We start from the raw sequence: 18,846 nt of genomic DNA, 5'->3' as shown, positions 1-18,846 counted from the left end.
TGTAATGTTAATGTTGCCTGTGGTCTGTCTCATTTTTGTGAGTGTATTATCTAGGGCTTCTTAGGTTATTTTTAAAAACAAGGTCAGATTGTATTTTACATAATATATAGAAAAATTAGAAAAATGTGATGTGTGTGTGTTTTATTTATTTTTTATTTTTTTGTTGCCCTGGCTGGTCTCCAACTCACAGAAATCCATCTTCCTCTGCCTCCCAAGTGCTGAGATTAAAGGCATGGACTACCACATACAGCCTCAATGAAAATACTGTAGGAACTTGTAGTGTACGGGGCAAATTTTCCAAATGGATAAGTATTTCTTCCCCCCAATCTCTCTCCTCCCTTTCCTCTTTTCTTCTTTTTTCTTTTGCTTCTTCCTTTCAGTATAATAATAATGCAAGGTTTGTAATGCAAAGTGTTGCTCACAGTCTGCATTTCTTCTCTCACCTCGAGCAGAATTGATCTGAAGAATCAGCGAGCAGACCTTAGTATTTCTGGAGAGGCTCTTGACCTGCCTCATCTTTAAAAGAAATTCAAACTTTTGGCTTAAATTTTCAGGATAGAATATAATTCCATTTCATTGTTGTTCCATTATTTATTCATGTTTCTATAGAGAAGCTTCTAAGGTTTTTTTTTTTTTTTTTTTTTTTTTTTATCATTCTGCATGACAGTTTTATTGAGGTATAATTCACAGATCACGTGAGGGACACATTTGAACTGTACAGTTCAGTGCTTTCCATTCACAGTTATGCAATTTTCACCATAGTTAAATTTAGAACATTTCTTCCTCCCCCAAAGAAATTCCTCATTCCATTAGCAGTCAGTTTATATTTCCCTCCTACCCAGGAGGGTATTTTAAATCTTTGGTTCTCCATATTGCCTGCTCATCAGAACCACCTGGGTATGCTTTAAAAGAAACAAATGTGACACTGTCCAAATACTTCACTGGACTAAAGTCTCTGTAAGGAGCCCCACTCCTCTATTAAATGCTCCCAGGTGGATCTGGTTCTCAGTGAGCACACAAGGCAGTAGGCTGCTGTCTGGTGACACACACTAGTTGACCCAGATCTCTGAGTAAGTCTAAGGTGGATGCCAGAGATCTGACAAGCATCCAGGTGATGCCGCCACTGCATTCTCCCACCCTCACCCAGGAGCAGAGCCACTGTAGCATGCATGAGCAGTGCCTGGGAACTTGGTAGGTGGCATCAGCGTGGGCTGCACTGCAGGCTGCTTAAATCAGAGCCTGCATTTTGGAAGATATTTGTAGGTAAATCATGGGCTCATTAATGTTTAAGAAGTATATGATTAGATATTGGTAACATGAACTATTCTATCATACTGAAATAGTATGGTTATTCTCATTTTCATACTCACTGTCCTTACTTCGTGTGATTGACTTCACCCATCTGTCTCGCCTCACCTGCTGTCCCTTCTAGAATTCATTTGTCTTATTACTGGTTCTTCTAACCCTGGTCTTATTTTCACAAGGGGAAAGGTACAAGGTCTGACTAGGGAGCCCCGGTTAAGGAATTAAGGAGAAATGGATATGTAAGGTTTGCCTTGAAATAAGGTGACACACTAAGAGGTTCAAATCAATCACCCGAGTTGGCATAAATCTGGTAATGTTTACGGAGAGCCCTTATGTGAATGGCTGTTTGGCATTATAAATCTGTAGAGTGTAATCGAGTGTATTAGTCTGAAGTTCCCCCAGAGGGGATTGTGGATGGCAGGAGCAGGGGGAAGGTACGTCTGAGTGCAGATTCCCCTCAAGAGAGCTATGATTACCTGAGTCAAGCATAAAATTGTCACGCTGTTTTAGAGCCCTCCGTGCTATGTGTTGGTTAGCAGCATCAACCCGCCTTGCAGTGGCAGCTGGTGAGACCGTGGTGTAAAGCATAAAAGGATTGGGAGAGACTTAGAACGTCGCTGAAAGGCATGGGATTAATTTAAAATCATAGCATGGCATATAACTGGCTTTTTGCGTGTGAAGATAATCTGTATTTTTCATGATATTAAGGACTTTGCCAGTATATAGTTATGTTTTAAAAATGTTTGCCTTTTGTTCAAATGGCTGATTAATTTGAATCATAGTAACATAGAATACATGGTTGTTTTAACTGCGTCTGTGGAATGGTTTGTGGCATGCAGGTGTGAGAGAGAATACGTGAGGACCAGGGGCCCTAGTGAAGCTCCTCCTTCTGGTGGGCCCAGAGTTCAGTGGTTCTCAACGTTTGTAAGAATAAAGAAGACTTGAGAGCTGCTTAGAACCATTGCTTCTTAGTGTTGCTTGCCAGCGAGTCCCATTCATCCCACAGTTTCCTGTGACTTGAGTCAGCATGTTCATCCAGTTGCTTCCTGATATGGATGCAAGTCATTTTGTGTCTCCCACTTACAAGATCTTTCTTCAGCCCCAAGAACTAGGTGTTACCACATACGGGCTGCAAGGGCCCCAGAAGGTTTAGGATAGAGAGGGTGTGTTGAGTGGTTTAGGTCCACCTCCTTTCTTCACTGTAACATGCATGTTTCTCAGCATCAAAGGACCAAGTTTGCCTTGCCTTGTGAGCCATCTACAATGGAGAAGCTAGGAGCAGAACCACAGAATGATTCTAAAGACAAACTAAGCCAAAGAGAGCAAGCAGGTGCAGAGAGAGAGAACGTAGGAGGTCACAGATTCATTCAGTGGCTTAGTTCCATGGCTCTAGTACATGCTAGTGCCTTCAGATGGTGGGTGGGTGGCTCTGGGATCAAGAAAGGCAGAGAGTCCTAAATACACTCTTAGAAACCTGCACAGGTTGTCGGGGCTTCCTATGCATAAGGAATTTGTCCTCAGAGTTTTCCATGTGGAGTTTTGCAACCTGGGCCTGAAGCACACACTTGTGTTGGGATTTGAGTGCAGTTGATTACTTACTGATTGTGCTTAGAGAAAAAGCTGGATTAGCGTTATTCTTGATGAAGCTGATCTTGCTCCTTCTAGAGCATCCTTCTTGGGCTTCCTGGTCTGATCAAGATTGGAGGGCTGTATTTTAATAGGACTTCAACTGTTGTTACTCTAGAGGACGGGAGTAACAGTGAAAAAGGTAGTAATTTGGCTCTTGCAGTTAGCTCAGGAGCTTTAACCAAATGTAAAATGCCAAACACTTGAGTCCCCACAGCAGTTGTGCATTAGCACCCGCTAGGGAACTTCTCAGCACACCTGTAACTGAACGAAACTTAGAATGGCCTTGAGTTAGCCTGGGGCCCTGGTTCTTTTCAGTTTGCCGTGTAACTCTGTGAGAAGGTCTTGTGGAGAACAGCTAGTCTTGTTACAATGAGGCGGCTGGTGTCAGCCTTTCCAGACCTTCAGATCTTTTAATAAGTGGAAGGTTTCTCTGTGAATCCTCCTGATTAAATGCTGGCAGCCAATTCAAGTTTTCAAAGTATGAGGTTGGCAGACACAACATGTCTGCTCACAGGATACAGTCTGTGGACAGCAAAGTTTATGACCTGCTCTAGGGTCTTAACTGTTTTCCAGAACTTTAGAAATGCCTTTCTACTTGTAAACAAATTTTAAATTAATTAACATATTATTCATCTCATTGCTGTTAAGGCGTCTTTTAGTTTAGGCTTTCTTCTCCCTTTGTAGAGTCTGGATTGTTGGCTGCAAGTGTGACTATGATTTGCCAATTATTAGAGGCTAGTTTTCTCATTTGCTTTGCAATACACTGTTTCCATGAACTTTCATCCTGTGCTTTGCTTTTAAATTTTTCTCTGCATATTCATATTATAGCAATCTTTTTACGGTCTCTCTTCTTTCAGCAAAAGTGAGGAAATAGCTGTGAATTCATGAGCAGTGACTGCTTGTTCCAGAATTTGTGCTTTATTCTGATGTGCCAGACAGTGGCTGACATGTACAAATATCAAATGTTCAGAGTCCTATTCGTGGGAAGCTGTGCTTTCTGGAATGAGGGAATATTTAATGACTCGGCAGATGGTGGGCTCTGAAGTAGGCGCTGAGGTCAGTAGCACGGGATGCTTGGATCCTAAGTGGATTGAAACTCTGCCCTGTGTGTGGATTTAATTCTCTATTTGTATTTTTTATGGCTGGAGAATAAGGATTTGAGGATTCTAAAGACCAAGATACTTTGTCACTCACGTTGATTCTCTGACTTACTGAAGTTAGGTTTATCCCCTTGGGTATCAGATACAGAAAAAAATGAGAGGTCCAGAAGATACTAACATACGAACAGAGACTGGTTTGCGGTTGTGGTTATCAAAATACAGCCCTATTTTTAATTTGGGAATTTTCTTTTCTAAGCCATAACCCTTTTGCATTTTCTCTTACTGTCTGTTTTGAAGGAAGACATGATGCCAGTAACTTGAATAGCTCAGTTTCTCCCCTGTGACACTGTGCCTTGTGAGAACTCTGTGGTGTGCTGGAGGGGCTCAGGGAGGCAGAACTGCTGTTTGGCATTCAAGGGAGGGAGAGGCCTGCAGATGGCTCAGGAGCCGTGGCCATTGCAAAGACTTTTGAGTTTCGTTTAAAGAATAGTGGGGATTCATTTTTTTTTCTATTTTCCCTTTTTATTTTTTTAACACATAGGATATTGTTGAGGGTTGCAAGGTTGTCAGTTAAAAAATTCTTTTAAAACACGGAGCCCCCGTCTCACCTGCTCTGGGTCTTTTATGGCATTGACATTTTTGAATAGCATAAACAGTGCTTGCCACGTGTGTCTGAGGAGCACACCAGGCACCATGATGGCCACCGCTTCACTGTTCTCTGTGGGTTTAACTTTGATCATCTAGTCACTCTGTGCTCTCATTCGGCACAAGTGTCAACTTTCTGTCATAACTAAGGAGAAATCTGTGGGGAAAACACAGAGACCATCCAGAGCCCAGCTTCATATTACCACCAGTGTTCATTGTGATGGCTTCAAAATCGTGCACCCATATCTTTACTGGCAAAGAGGAGCCAGAAATGGCTTAGGGGTGGCAATGACTAATTATCAGGAATAAAGGACATCTTAACTTGAATTTTCTTCCAGGAAGTACAATTTAATACATTTACTGTAGTAATATACTTTATGTGATATACAGATGTGTTTCTAAAATGAAAGGGCTAACAATTTAAACTAGTATGTGGTTATTGATGTTTATTGTGGTTTTGATTGTTTGTTTATTTTTGTTTGAGACGGTACGGTATTACCATTTAACTCGGGCTGACCTGGAACTCCTTCCATAGATCAAGTTGGCCTTGAATTCAGAGGTTTTTATGCCGCTGCCTTTCAAGTGCTAGGACAAAAAGTGTACACCACCCAGTTTGTGTGTGTGTGTGTGTGTGTGTGTGTGTGTGTGGTGTGATATGTGTGAGTGCGGTACTGTGTGTGCTTTTGCATACATATGGAGGTCAGTCTTTATCTTCCAGCTTGTGTGAGACAGGTTGTCTTTGGTTTTCTAATGCTTACAGCAAGCTAGCTCACGGAAGCCTATGAGTGTCTAGATACAGAAACACCAGATTACAGATCCACCAGTAGATTACAGATCCACCCTACTGTGTTCAGCTTTACATTGGTTCTAGGGATCTGAACTCAGGGCCTAAGGCATGCACAGCAAGTTCTTTATAAACTGAGTCATCTTTCCGCCTTAAGTTTAGAATTTCTAATGTAAATTCCATTGTGGTTATTTTGAGATCGTTATGTGGCCCAGGCTGGTTTGAGACTGTGAACTCTTGCTTTAGGCTGTAGAGTGCTGGGGTTAGAAGCATGTGTCATCATACCTGGCTGAAGTTTACAGTATCTTTTAGTGCTTCCTTTTTATTGAGGCATAATTTATATGCCATAAAATTTTTTTAAGGTGTTTGAGCCAGGGGATTTTATTAAAGTTCATTAAATTATATAACTTCCACTACTACTTAGTTTCAAAACATTGTTTCATCTCTAAATGAAGCCCATATACAAGGTCACTTATTCCCACCCACCCCTGGAAAATACTGCTATTAAGTTTGTACATTCTAGAAATTTCATGTGATTGAAACATACAATGTGTGGCCTTGTATGTGTGGCTTTTTGGCATAATGTTTTCAGGATTTCATCCACGTTGTAGTGTGTACCAGTACCTTATTCCCTTTCTCTAGTGGATGCATATACCACATTTTATTTAGCTCAGATTTCTTTTGTTTATTAAGAAGTGAATTTTTAGTGTTTTGGCTTTGACATTTATTCTGAAGGGAACTACTTTAAAAAGTTACTAAAAACAAACCTACCTTGTTCTTTATTACTGGTGAGGATACTCAAGGAAGCTTTATTTCAGGTGAGAACATACCTTAGGTAACCTTTTTGTGGGAGTGGGGGTGGGGAGGGGCAGGGATGGTGTTTCCAGTTCTTCTGAGAACTGGTTAGCTAAGCTGAATGTAGCAATTACCCTAGATATATAGTCTGCTTTAATGTATTGGTGCTTACTTAGCATCAGGATCTTTAAGAGACCTTTCCAGTTTTTGGGATTTGACTTAGGAATGTATGGACATAGTTTTAAACTTTTTTTCTTTTAAGTTCAAAGGGCTTATGGCAATCTTTATGTAAAGACCAGGTGGAGGAAGATGAGGAGCAGAGTGCCACAGTCACTTCTGCCTCTGAATAAGCCCAGTGGGACTAAGGAAAACAAAACCAAAACCAAACAAAAAATCAAGCCAGGCAGTGCTTGGGTGAGCTCAGGCAGCAATGCCCTGCAGGGCTATCTGCCTTCTTTGTAGTCTGATTCTTTCTGTCTGTGTGAATGTTTTGCTTCTGACTTCATTCTTCTTTTCTCTCTTTGTAATTAATATGAATGTCTTTGATGATGATTTTTATTAGTGATACTAGTCATGTGGGATTTGCTGCTGGGATTGACAGTCATACCTAAAGAATAAGATTATACATATTGTTCATCTTCAGCCAGCAGTCTTCCCTAGAAAATGTTGTGCAAAATTTTCTAAATATATATACTGATATAAAAACTGCCATGGTAATTTAAAAAACATTTCTGAGGCCACAAAAGTCATTCCATTTTTTTTATAAAGCTTACTTATTGTGCATGATCATGGCATATAACTGAATAAAAGAAAGGTCTTAGATTCTTAAGCACCTATACCACCCCTGCCCCCAACCCCAAGGTATCACCTTCTTAAAAGATAACTTTGCATTAAAAGTCTCATCTTCAAATAGTGATCCTAGGAAAGGATGCCTGTGAGGACAGAACCGTAGTAAGGACTGTGTTTAATAAAAACCTTATACACTTTTTACCTGCCTGAAAGACCTAAGGAAAGATATAATCAGTCAAAAATGTCCAGACGAAAGCACTTTTGCTCCAGTGCTTTCCTGAGGCTCTCCTTTGGAAAGCACACAAAATACATGTGTTTTCAAATTATGTTACACAGTGCTTTATAACTACCACTAATTTCTTTCTTTGAGTCCTTTTTTCTTTTGCAGTAATATCCCTGTTATAATCCTCATAACATTTTCTTATTATGCATCTTTTAACTTATCTGCAGAGATTAAAAAAACAAAACAAAACAAAAAACCCAGCTTCTCGCCAGCACTTTGCAATCAAAATTCTAAGCAGGTAGAGAAATGCTTTTAAAATGCATATTTGATGGAGTAAGTGCTGTGCATTGCTCTGAAAGCACCAGGGTCACAGCTGCATACATGGAAATGCATAGTGACTTGCAGGCATTGTTTCTCACACAGAAAAGGCGCTCTGTGCCAGTCACTGAATTTGCCATGTAAATCAAATCATAGCTTTCTGATGCTCAGAGATGAAGCAAAGGGTTGAGGTGACCCAAAGGTTACAGATAACTTTTGCTTCCTGATTTAACTGCCACACAGCTAATTTTTTTATTCCCTCATTTCTATTAAGATTGATGCATTTATTCTTGTAAAGGTGACTTCGGTTGCATACCTTATTTTATCATTGCCTTGGTGAGAGTCTGGTGGAACCGTGCATATATCATTCTCCTTTCCCTCTGCTCCCTAATTTGAGATGCACGCATTGCTCTCCACTGTCAATAATACTAGTGAAAGGTGGGGAGCAAAGAAATATTTGCATCCAAGTCTGTAGGCTTCTCTGTCATTCCCATCCTCCACTCTGAACAGTATTGACTCTGGAACCAAACTGATTTTTCATGATCTTCTTCTATATTTTTTCATTTATGAGTACATAAATAAAGGAGTTTGAGTTTTAAAAGATAACATGGGAGACATGTTTGTTATATGTGTATGTATAATTATATTCATTATAGAAGTGCACTTGACACACAATGGGAAACAAAAAATATTAAGACAGAGACCCAGCTTTTAGGCTAACTATGCTTTCACATATAAATTCACCCTGGCCAGTGTTGATGGGACTCTTCTATTTGTTAGATATTATGTTATATACTTTACTTAAAAATGCTTGCATGTCACAAAATAGGAAAGTGCCAAAGAATGTTCAGCATACTGGATCATGTGGCATGTCAAAGGAAAACCAAAGCTTACTAAGAGATTTGCAGGCACTGGAGGCCAATGGAGGGTGACCCGCTTGTCTGATTTGTATTGATTTTGATCTTTAGAAATGATGTTATTCTCCTTTAAGGAGAAAGCAGATCTATAGGCTATCTCAGGAGCTAGATAATTCCAATTTAATCATTCTTCTGGACATAGCACGTTACTTTCCTAGAAAGCAGACAATATAGGATGGTTTTCCTCTCTGACATAAAAATAGGTGAGGCCGTTCGTTTCACGGACATTGGCCTTAGAGCCATTTGAGCTTGCCATATAATCACAGATGGGAGCACCATCTTTGTGGTTTGCTGTGTTTGCAGGGCAATCCAGGCAGTGTCCTGCGCATCCTCTGCCTGGGATTTAATGTTCATGTGGGTTATGCATTAGCTATTGGCTGTCTAGCCTTAGCTCATTTTACAGATGGAAGAACGTTGCTCAAGAGAGACTAATTCTCTTGCTAGAGACCTCATGCTTTGCTGGAGAATGTAAATTTGGAGACATAGCTTAGTTGCTAGAGTTCTTGCTTCGTATGTGTAGTGAGCTTGATAAGCATGAATGGAGCAGTGGTGCACACCTACAATCCCAGCACTGGGGAGGCAGAGGCAGGCTATGTAGTGAATTGGAAGCCAGGCTTGGCTATATGAGACTCTTTTTTTTTTTTTTTTTTTTTTTTTTTTGGTGGTAATTCTGTGTTCCTTGCTGCCACTGTCACATCCCCTCTCTCTAGTTTCAGTTTTATTTGATACAGGGACATGACTATATAACAGTAAGAGTACAAGTGTGCTGCATGCCTTGCGTAAAACCCACTACCATGATGACAGCAATGGTAGCATCCATACTTTGCTGGATTTTCAAAATGTCCTACTCTGTGGCAACCAACATTAGTTCCAAATGACCTGGTTGGCTGGAGGGTCAGCCATACATTTTAAACAAAGGATGGAGTAAATTAACTATGTAGCTTGAGTAGCAGATTTGAGAATGATTGAATTAATGAATCAATTTATTTTAAGGAAAGAGGGTTTATTTTGCTTCAGAGTTCCAGTTCCAGCTTGTCATGATAGTGATCTTATGGAGCAGGAAGGGATCTGAGGCAGCCATAGTCAGGCAGTACATAAGTTCTGGTGCTCAGTGCTTATTAGCCTGCCGTCTGTCTCCTCCGTCTGCTCCCTTCCTCCCTCCCCTCTCTCAATGTCACTTCCAAATTAAATTTTTGGAGTTTAAATTGTGGATCCTTTCAAATGCCTTGAACTTTCTCATTTGAATACATGTTAAAGAAGTTGAATGGCTAACAAACAACAAGTGAAAGGAAGAAAGAATAATTTGAATAATCCATAAATTTAATAATCAAATCTTGAATATATCAAGAGCGAACTATACTCAGCCTTATGACATTTTACATGCTCTAATTATAATATTTTTGATAGGATAATAACTTCATTTTCTGTCGTACTCAAATTAGCATCTGTATTCTCTAATGATGTTTATTTTAGAGTTAGATTTATTTTGTAAAGGAATAATTTTATGTTTTTTTTCCATTTTAAGCCTTTTCAGTTTTCTTGTGCATCCAATGCTAATTTTTGTTAAGTGTATTTCCATAAGAAGTGTAAATTTTTGTCACGATTGATTACTTTTAGTTCTGTGTAAGGTAAAGCATGTTCAGCTTTGTGCTTTGCATTGCACACGCCATGACTATTTCCATGTAGTGATTCTGAACCAGAGACAGTTTTGCCCCAACAGGGACATTAGGCAGAAAGAGACGACAACAGTTTTGATTGTCAGTACTCGGAGGAAGTTCAAGAGCTCCTGGTGGGGGGAGACTAGGTTACTGCTATCCAAGCTGTGGAGCATAGTTTTGCCCCCACTGTGAAGACTGTTTCCTGACATGCAAGTGGCGTTAAGAGTAAGTCAGTCTCGTGCATGATGGTGGTGCAGTTTGTTTAATTAAGACATATCCATTTAAGAGTTGACTGATTATATCTGCCTAGACAGAGTAATCAGCCCTTAATAATTCTGCATCACTAGGTCTGTCAGATGATCCTGGGCCAGAAGGCTGAAGATCGGATGCTCCAACATTTTGTAGTATAGGGACTGTCCAGGTGTTCAGCGGTCTCTATAAATTGGCTATGTTTTAGAAGCTATGCTTTGTGCTTCCCATAATTTCAGTTAATTCAGTTATTCTGGATTTCTGACAGGGTTGAAGACTTACAGTCTCATAGCCAACCCTGGCTATTTACTGTGAGAGAAAAGATTTGAGAGGATGGTTTTCAGCTGACATTCATTCTAAAGCCAAGGAAAAAGCCAGGTTCAGAACTAAGTGTTTTAGTTAGGAGGGATGACAGAGGTTCTGGTTAGCCAACAAAATGATGGACTGGGTATTAGGTCTATCTTGTAACTTACTGACACAAATTGGTATAGTTATGCTCTAATTTTATTTTGAGAGAAAAGTTTTATTTTAACAGGAAGGGTGATATGTAGGAGGAGCTAAGGTGGGAGGAGTAAGGAGAGGAAGAGGAAGAGGAAGAGTAAGGAGAGGAGGAGATGGAGATGAGGAGCTAGGTTACGAGAGAGAGATGGGGGTGGAACATGGAGGTGGATGTTCGAATGTCTCCGCCATTCAAAGATAATTGGTATATCTAGGTTGGGTATTGGGTTATACTTCTGATTGTATGGGCATCTTTTATTGAACATTACCAAACATATAAAGCCTTTGATTAACATTTAAAATAAGTTACTAATAAAAAAAGGAAAAAAAAAAAAAGACTTATCCATTTGATTACCTGAGTGCAAGCCTTTATGTATTATTTTTAAACATGTATTCACATATTGAATTGATTCACAAGGGAAAATTTAGCTCTTTGTTTTATTATGCTTAAAAACAAAAGTTTGGCAATTATAATTGATTTTAGGTTATTTGTGTTTGAAAAAGTATAATATTAGCAATCAAATACTAATCAAGAAGAGTCAATGTTTGCATTTTCTATGTCACTTCTTTCAGGGTTATCAGTTTCTTGTAATCAGTATCATACATTAATTTTTCCAGTATTGTCATTAGAGTATATTTGATTGTCTGGACAAATTAATTATTCAGAGGTCTAAATCAGTAATTAATTTGGACCTTTATTCTTGTCTATTCTACTTAATCTAATCTTTAGGGATTAAATTTGAGATGCTAACTGGAATTGGTTGAATCCAGTAGCTGGTGAAATAGCACCCCCTCCCCCCCACCCCATTTCCTGTGACAAAATGAATGGCTCCTTACATTCTGAGTGGAACCACGTTGTGTCAGAATAAGAGCTGCATATGTGTGTCATTTCTACTACTTTAAAATGACTGTGTTTTATTTTTGTTGACTTTCTTTAATTTGAATGTGTTTTGAAAGGGAGACTGACTTGTTATTGTTATCTTGTAGGGGTGGGAGAGACAGAGGAATGAGCAGGAGAAGGTTGAGAAGAGGAGGTAGGGTTTTGGGGGAACAGGAAGAAGAGAGAGTAAGTGGAGCAAGGAGCTGTGTTTTTTGTTGTTGTTTTCATTTTATTTTATGTGCATTGGTATTTTGCCTGTATGTTTGTTCATGTATGGGTGCCAGATGCCATGGAACTGTAGTTTCGGACAGTTTTGAGCTGCCATGGAGTACTGGGAATTGAACCCAGGCCCTCTTGAAGAGCAGCCAGTGCTCTGAACTACTTAGCCATCTCTCTAACAGCTGATTTCTAAGAGAAGAATTGGAAATTGTTTCAGGGCTTTGTGATTGCATAAAAGCTTTGCTGTTAATTTCTTAGCTTTTCTCCTTAAGTAGCCATGCATGCCACCCTTAGCTGGAGGGTTAGTGACTGGTCTTGTGCAGAGCTCCTTATGCCAGCATGCTTATCAGAAGAGCACAAACGGGCAGTAACTGCCTTAGTGTTCAAGACCTTATCCTGCTGCGATGTGCCGAGTGGCGTTTAGGATTTGGGAGTATTTGGACTTCATATGTGTGACATCCAGGATGGAAGGTGATTCTAGATAGCTTTACTTGCCAAAGAGTTTGGGATTGATATACATGATTTTTATGTCAGTTTTGAGGCTTGATGTAAAAGGTGGGATGGAATGATTCCTTAGCAACTGGTAGTCAGAAATAGCCTGTGTGTTAATGGGCAGGCCTATGAGATAAGTGCATGGTAAAGCAGGTAAGCTTGAAGCAAAAATAAAGAGAAGAAGGTATAATAGCCAGTAATTGTGGAGGACTGTCAGAGAGATATTTAACACAAATCTCAAGTTTAACTGTGGTAGATCTACTAAAGCTTTTTCTTTGAAAAAAGACTTTCTTCTTCAGATTTTTTTTCCCTTTGTAGCAGCTGTCAGAGTGTGGAACATATTAGAATCACCTATAGAATTGCTTATGCATGAACACTATTCCTAGAAACCCTAAGGTAACTGAGGCTAGGCACTGGATGAGAACTATACCCTGACCTGCAGAGGTGGTTGGAATTAGTACTTTATGGCAGGGCTTTAGTAAGTTTGCGTGGGCTATGGGGATTTGTGTTTCTCACTTTCTAGGTTATGATGCTGATATGCTGGAAACAACACCATGCTTTAAGAACCACGAAGAGCCAGTTGTGGTGGTACCTGCTGGTAGAATATGTGAAGAGGCAAGAGGATTAGGGCTCTGAGTTCAGGCTGGGTTAGACCTTTCCAAGGCTGCTGAGATGAAGGCTGAGTGGGTAAAAGCCCTTGCAAGCCTGATGGCCTGAGTTCATTCCTGGAATCCACATGGAAAGTCAGATGGGGGAGTGCATCTGTAGTCACACTCCAAAAGTGTGAATACAATTGGTGGCAGGAAAATTACCTGAAGCCGCCTGACTGCTGAGCCAGTAGGGTACCTTGCAGCTGAAATAAGAGCATAAGGCAAGAGCCGACTGGCTTCCACTCATGCTCTGTGGTACATTAGACAGACAGACAGACAGACAGACATTTAAAAGAGTCAAGAGGGTTGTCCCTAAGAAGTTATTTCCAGACTACAGATCTGATTCAGTGATAAAGCACTAGCACATGTGAGGCCCGGGGCCTAGTATCATACAAATAAGTTCCAAGAAATATTTATTTACATCTACTTGCTGCCAAGCTTGATGACCTGAGTTCAGTTCCTTGAGCCCACATGGTGGAAGGGGACCTGACTCCCAAGAGCTCTCCTTTAATTTCCACATTCAGTCCACAGTGCCTTTCACCCCTAAATGCATAAATAAATATAAAGTAAAAACAAAAACAAAAACAAAACCTGGAACATTTACAATTATTGTTAGGATTTTGAACTATTGAAAAGAATGTGTTGTGCTTTTTGTTCATTCTTCTTAAAGCCACATTCTTTGAGAATCCTTCAGATTTGAGATTCTCTGTTTAACAAAGCCTTTTTAGATATCCTAATGGAAATAGGACAAGTAATATAAATTCCTGTACAGCAGTAGTTTTAAAGCATTTTCAGTGTGGAAGCTTTTCTGTTTGACATGGGAGGAATATTGTCTTTTTCTTTATACTAAATATGCTGGGAGATACAGAACCATGCATGTACTGAGAAGCTAGAAAAAGTGAGGATGGACTGGAGAGATGTGGTAAGAACACTGGCTGCTCTTACACAGGACCGGTGACTCAATTCCTAGCACTCAAATTGAGGCTGATAACTATCTGTAACTACAGCACCAGGGAATTCAGTGCCATTTCCTGGCCTCCAGACACTGGATGCACTGCATGTGATGCACAGACATAGATAAAATAAAAATAAACAAATGAAAGGAAACCAAGAGCAAAAGATACATGTTACTTACATGCTAGCCTAATGTGAAAGGTCGACTTACCTGCATGGGAAACGGCAGTAGGAGGAAGAATGAGGACGTCAAGGGGTAGTCCGGAGAGAGCTACTGGATTTAGGAGGCAGGCTGAAGTCTGAGCTATTAAACTGTAGGACCCATCTCCCTCCCTCCCTCCCTCCCTCCCTCCCTCCCTCCCTCCCTCCCTCCCTCCCTCCCTCCCTCCCTCCCTCCCTCCCTCTCTCTCTCTCTCTCTTTCTTTCTTTCTTTCTTTCTTTCTTTCTTCAAGACAGGGTTTTTCTATATAGCCCTGGCTGTCCTGGAACTCACTCTGTAGACCAGGCTGGCCTCGAACTCAGAAATCCATCTGTCTCTGCCTCCTAAGTGCTGGGATTAAAGTCGTGTGCCAACACTGCCCGGCTAGGACCCATTTTCTAATTTAGACCTCTGAGACTCTGAATCTATTTTCATTTTAGGAGAATTAGATAAAATGCAGGGAAACTCAGTTCTCATGAAGCACCTCCCTAGTTTAGGAAGTGATAGTTTTGTGGCATTATAGATCCTGGGAAATGTCTGTAGCTGTTGTTGGCTTCTTTGCTTCTATATTTGGATGGAGAGAATGTGTACTCCTGAAATGACAGCTAACAATATGATTTCCTGTTTCTCAGAAATCCTCCTCAGCCTTTGATCACCGTGCTTGAGCACAGGCCTGATTGCTGGCCACTACTCCTGCAGCAGCTGACAGCTTTTTTCCAGCAATGCCCTGAAAGGTAACGTAAAATAAAACAAATGAAGGACACAGAATGGGGTGTGCTAATTTTAGAGCTGGATCCCTGTGTTGTTCTCTTTTTAGCTGCTGTAACTATGAGGTTCTTAAGGAGAAGAAATGTTCTAGAGCTGGCTGTACGTTCTCTTTTCTTTTTAGCAGTAAGAGGACATGATCTGCCAGGCTTGTTGGTTGTTGAACTATCAGTAGACAGTAACTACCTACCTCTGTTGAATTTTGTTCCACTCCCTGACCAAGCCTGCTGTTTTAAATTTCCCTCTGCATTTTGTTCCTCCTCTTTCTTTGCTTGTTGCAGGGGCTGAGGTGTCTCTCTTTTGTGTCTCCACAACTTGCAGTTTGATTTGTAACGTTATTAAACTTATTCTTGCTTTCATTCTCTGCTGTCCGATTTAAAACTTTCTGGAGGCTCCTGTCCCATCATCTTCATAATGCTCAGACATTTATAGATGTGTTAAAAAAAATCTCAAAAATTTGAGAACAATACCCATGAATGAGTTGACGATTATCTTTCTATAGAAATATTCAGATTGCAGTATCTTGTAATCAGCTGCAAGAAGGTGGTCCAAAATTGCCTTCACTTTAAATGGATTTTTACTGGTATAATATTAATAGTTACTAGATAAACCTTTCATCAAATCTGCCAGAACAAATAAAACTCCAAATGAATTTATAAGTATATTGGCTTCGTGAAATTTCTTTGAGTCATTATACATTGTTTCAGATTTCTTTGTAACCTCCCCACTCCATTTGAGATACTGTGGTACTGTGTAGCCTTGGATAGCTTGGACTTCACTATGTAGATCAGGCTAGCCTTGAACTCACTTCTCCTTGTGTCTGACTCCTGAGTGCTTGGATTAAATGTATGTGCTCTTATGCTGGCCCTGCAAAAGGTAATTTCAATTATACATTTGTACTATAAGATTGTGCTTTGCAAGATGGAATTGAAAATTCTGGTTGTACTGTCAGATCTAATTTGGGAGCAGTAACTTTTAAGTTGTTGAGAAGGTAATACAGGTAGGCTGGTAATTTAATAAGATCAGGAGCAATGCTTCACACTTATGTGAAGGAGATAAAATGTAAAGACAGTCTATTCTTTCCATTGTAGGAGTTATTGATTAAACTAGATAGCTTAAGTCAGACTTATTGACCTGTCAATATATCTTCATGCTAGGTCTTTGGGGCAGTATTTATAGCAGGTTCTACTTTGATTTATTGAAAGCTCGTGTTGTGATTTTACTTTCACTGAGAGTTCTGTACATTACCAAAGTTGTGGACTTTTGGTTGGGAACCTTAAGGTTGTTAACCTAGCACATGAGTTTGAGAACGAGGACCCAGGGAAGATTCATTACATGCCATATCCCAGGCTAACTGAATGTTGGAGGCAGAGGTGGGCATACAGCCCTGTTGTTTGTTGTATACCATGTCATCTTTAGTGGCAACCACAGTATGGAAGGTATCCTGCAGATGGAGGCTCATTGTTTCCCATCTTAAATATTCTCTATCACTTCATTGTTTGAGCCTTTTGTTTTATTCTCTTCCTGAGAGAGCAATGAATCATCACAGAACTCTGGAAAATCAGTATGAAATCAGAAAAAAAAAAAAAAAAAACAAAAAAAAACCATCAAGCCAGGGCAATTTTTAAATGGTACTTTATCATCAAGGAAGCACAACAATACAGTTTCACCTATGTTTAAAAAGTTAATTTTTTTTTATAAATAGTAGATGAAAACACTAAATAAAAATGAAAAAAGAACATGGTTATATTTGGTTAACGCATCCTAATTTTTAATAACTTTATGTAAACATGTCAATTGACTGTGCATTTCTTAGAGGGTGTGCTTGGTACACACAGTCTTGGGGATAGAGCAGTAAACAGAAGGCTATGGTCTGTGTTCTCATTTTGAATACAGTTTGACAAGGGCTATAGATGCTGCACATGCCATGATAGTGAACGGTTGTGCTGTGGGAGCACATAATGGTGATGTGACCACAGACTGCCTGTCAGAAAAGGGAAAGGACCCCAGGAGGTCACTGCGAAGTGGAGAACTGGAGGGTGATGGAAATAGAAGGACCTGCAAGTGGTGGCCCAGTGGGGTGATTGAAGACCTGAAATGAGTGTAATGATTAAATGGAGACTGAGGCTGGCAAGATAGGTAGAGGCTGAGTGTTAGGATTCAGGTCACTATTTTGTCATAGCACAGACTATTTAAGTGGTTAATGATATGGCCAAGTCTTTATTTTACATTTGACTGTCATTCTGACATGCTGGCATCTTGCGCTTAGCAGTTATTGGAATATAATGAATCTAATTAGATACTAAAGATATGTTGATATATAATCTTACTCCCTTGACTTGGAAGATTCTTCTGAGAGGTTGTGGGCAATTATTTCATTCATCTCTTAGTTTCTACACACACACACACACACACATACAAACACACACACACACACACACACACACACACACACACACACCCCTATCTGTCTGTCTCTCAATCATCTTTATAAGGATCTGGTAAGGATCAAATAAATTCAAACCATAAAGTAGAATTACTTGTGTATTATGCAGGTTAACAAGGTAAAAATAAAGTAACCCTACTTATCCATGGTTGGGGGCACTAAAGTCATTCAGTGGATGCCTCAACTTATGGAAAAAATTGAAGTATGTGTAATATAGAGATGCTGTGTACTGAAAAAAGATAGAAGTTAACAATAATCATTTACCATCAATCTTAGTGACCTGAACATTATTTTTTTCCTAAGTTGAGGGCTATCACTTGTTCATGAAAGGAAGGTCTTTATGGCTTCTCACGGGTGCTATACTCACTATTTTCCTTCATTGGTGTCATTAGTTCGTAAAATAAGCGTTACTTGTGCACCGACAGTATTATAATACATTTGGCCTGACACCAAGCTGGCTGCCAAGAGATTCATGATGGCCTAGAGCAGTTCTCAACCTTCTTAATGCTGTGACCCTTAAGTACAGTTTCTTATGTAGTGGGACCCCAACCATAAAATTATTTCATTGCTATTTCATAACTGTAATTTTGCTATTATTATGTAATATATGATCTGATATGTGACCTCTGTAAGGGTCATTTGATCCCCAAAGGGGTTGAGAACTGCTGTCTTAGAGGATCATGTATAGCAAGCTTGGTCTGTGTCTTGAAGGCATAGAGTGAGGTCGTTTTGTACTTTCTTATACAACTCAGCATGGGCACAACGTAAAATGTATTAGTTATATTTATTTCCGAAACTTTCCATTAAGTATCAGGTTGTCAACTGATGGAAATTAAAATTATGGAAAAAGAAATCATGGAATACTGTAAATGTGAGCTGTCACAATAATAGGATGATTATATAAGTTTATTATATATATATTTTATCTACAAAATTTTACTATAGGTGCATGCTTGTGTGATACCCCTGGAGAATAAATAGATCCTGATAGCTGTAATTCTAATAAACGTTCTCAGATGGTTCTGCTATTCACCATAGGCCGGTTTTGGAGTATTACCACTATTCTAATGTGAGAGACATGTTTTTTAGTTCTGGGAATCTGGCTTAGTGCCTGCTGGTCCTGAGTCAATCCCTTTGCTGGACAAGGGCTGTTTAGCCAAGATCCCGTTAGGTCAGAGCATATTCAAAAGCTACTTGATGCTATCTGTGGCTGTTTACGATGTGCCACAAACTGTAGGTCAATTTGTGTCACTCACTGCTTGATAGCAGAAGGAGAATTTCTGGAAAGAAGCTGTGTCTGCAAAGATAGGGCTGTAGTGCTGTGCAGAGGT

At 39.7% G+C, this 18,846-nt stretch overlaps 1 protein-coding gene across 5 annotated transcripts in view; it reads left to right on the top strand.

The window, feature by feature from the left end:
- Nucleotides 1-18,846, top strand: part of Focad (focadhesin) — a 295,918-nt gene that overhangs the window by 59,129 nt on the left and 217,943 nt on the right. For all 5 annotated transcript variants that reach the window (XM_034503044.2, XM_076934681.1, XM_076934682.1 and 2 more), the window contains one exon: nt 14,937-15,038. In XM_034503044.2, coding sequence (XP_034358935.1) covers nt 14,937-15,038 — 102 coding nt within the window. The remainder of the gene's footprint in view (nt 1-14,936; nt 15,039-18,846) is intronic.

This window comes from Arvicanthis niloticus, chromosome 5, assembly GCF_011762505.2.
Source record: "Arvicanthis niloticus isolate mArvNil1 chromosome 5, mArvNil1.pat.X, whole genome shotgun sequence".
Taxonomy (NCBI): domain Eukaryota; kingdom Metazoa; phylum Chordata; class Mammalia; order Rodentia; family Muridae; genus Arvicanthis; species Arvicanthis niloticus.
Note: the sequence above shows the minus strand (reverse complement) of the source record. Positions and strands in the feature narration are given on the sequence as shown.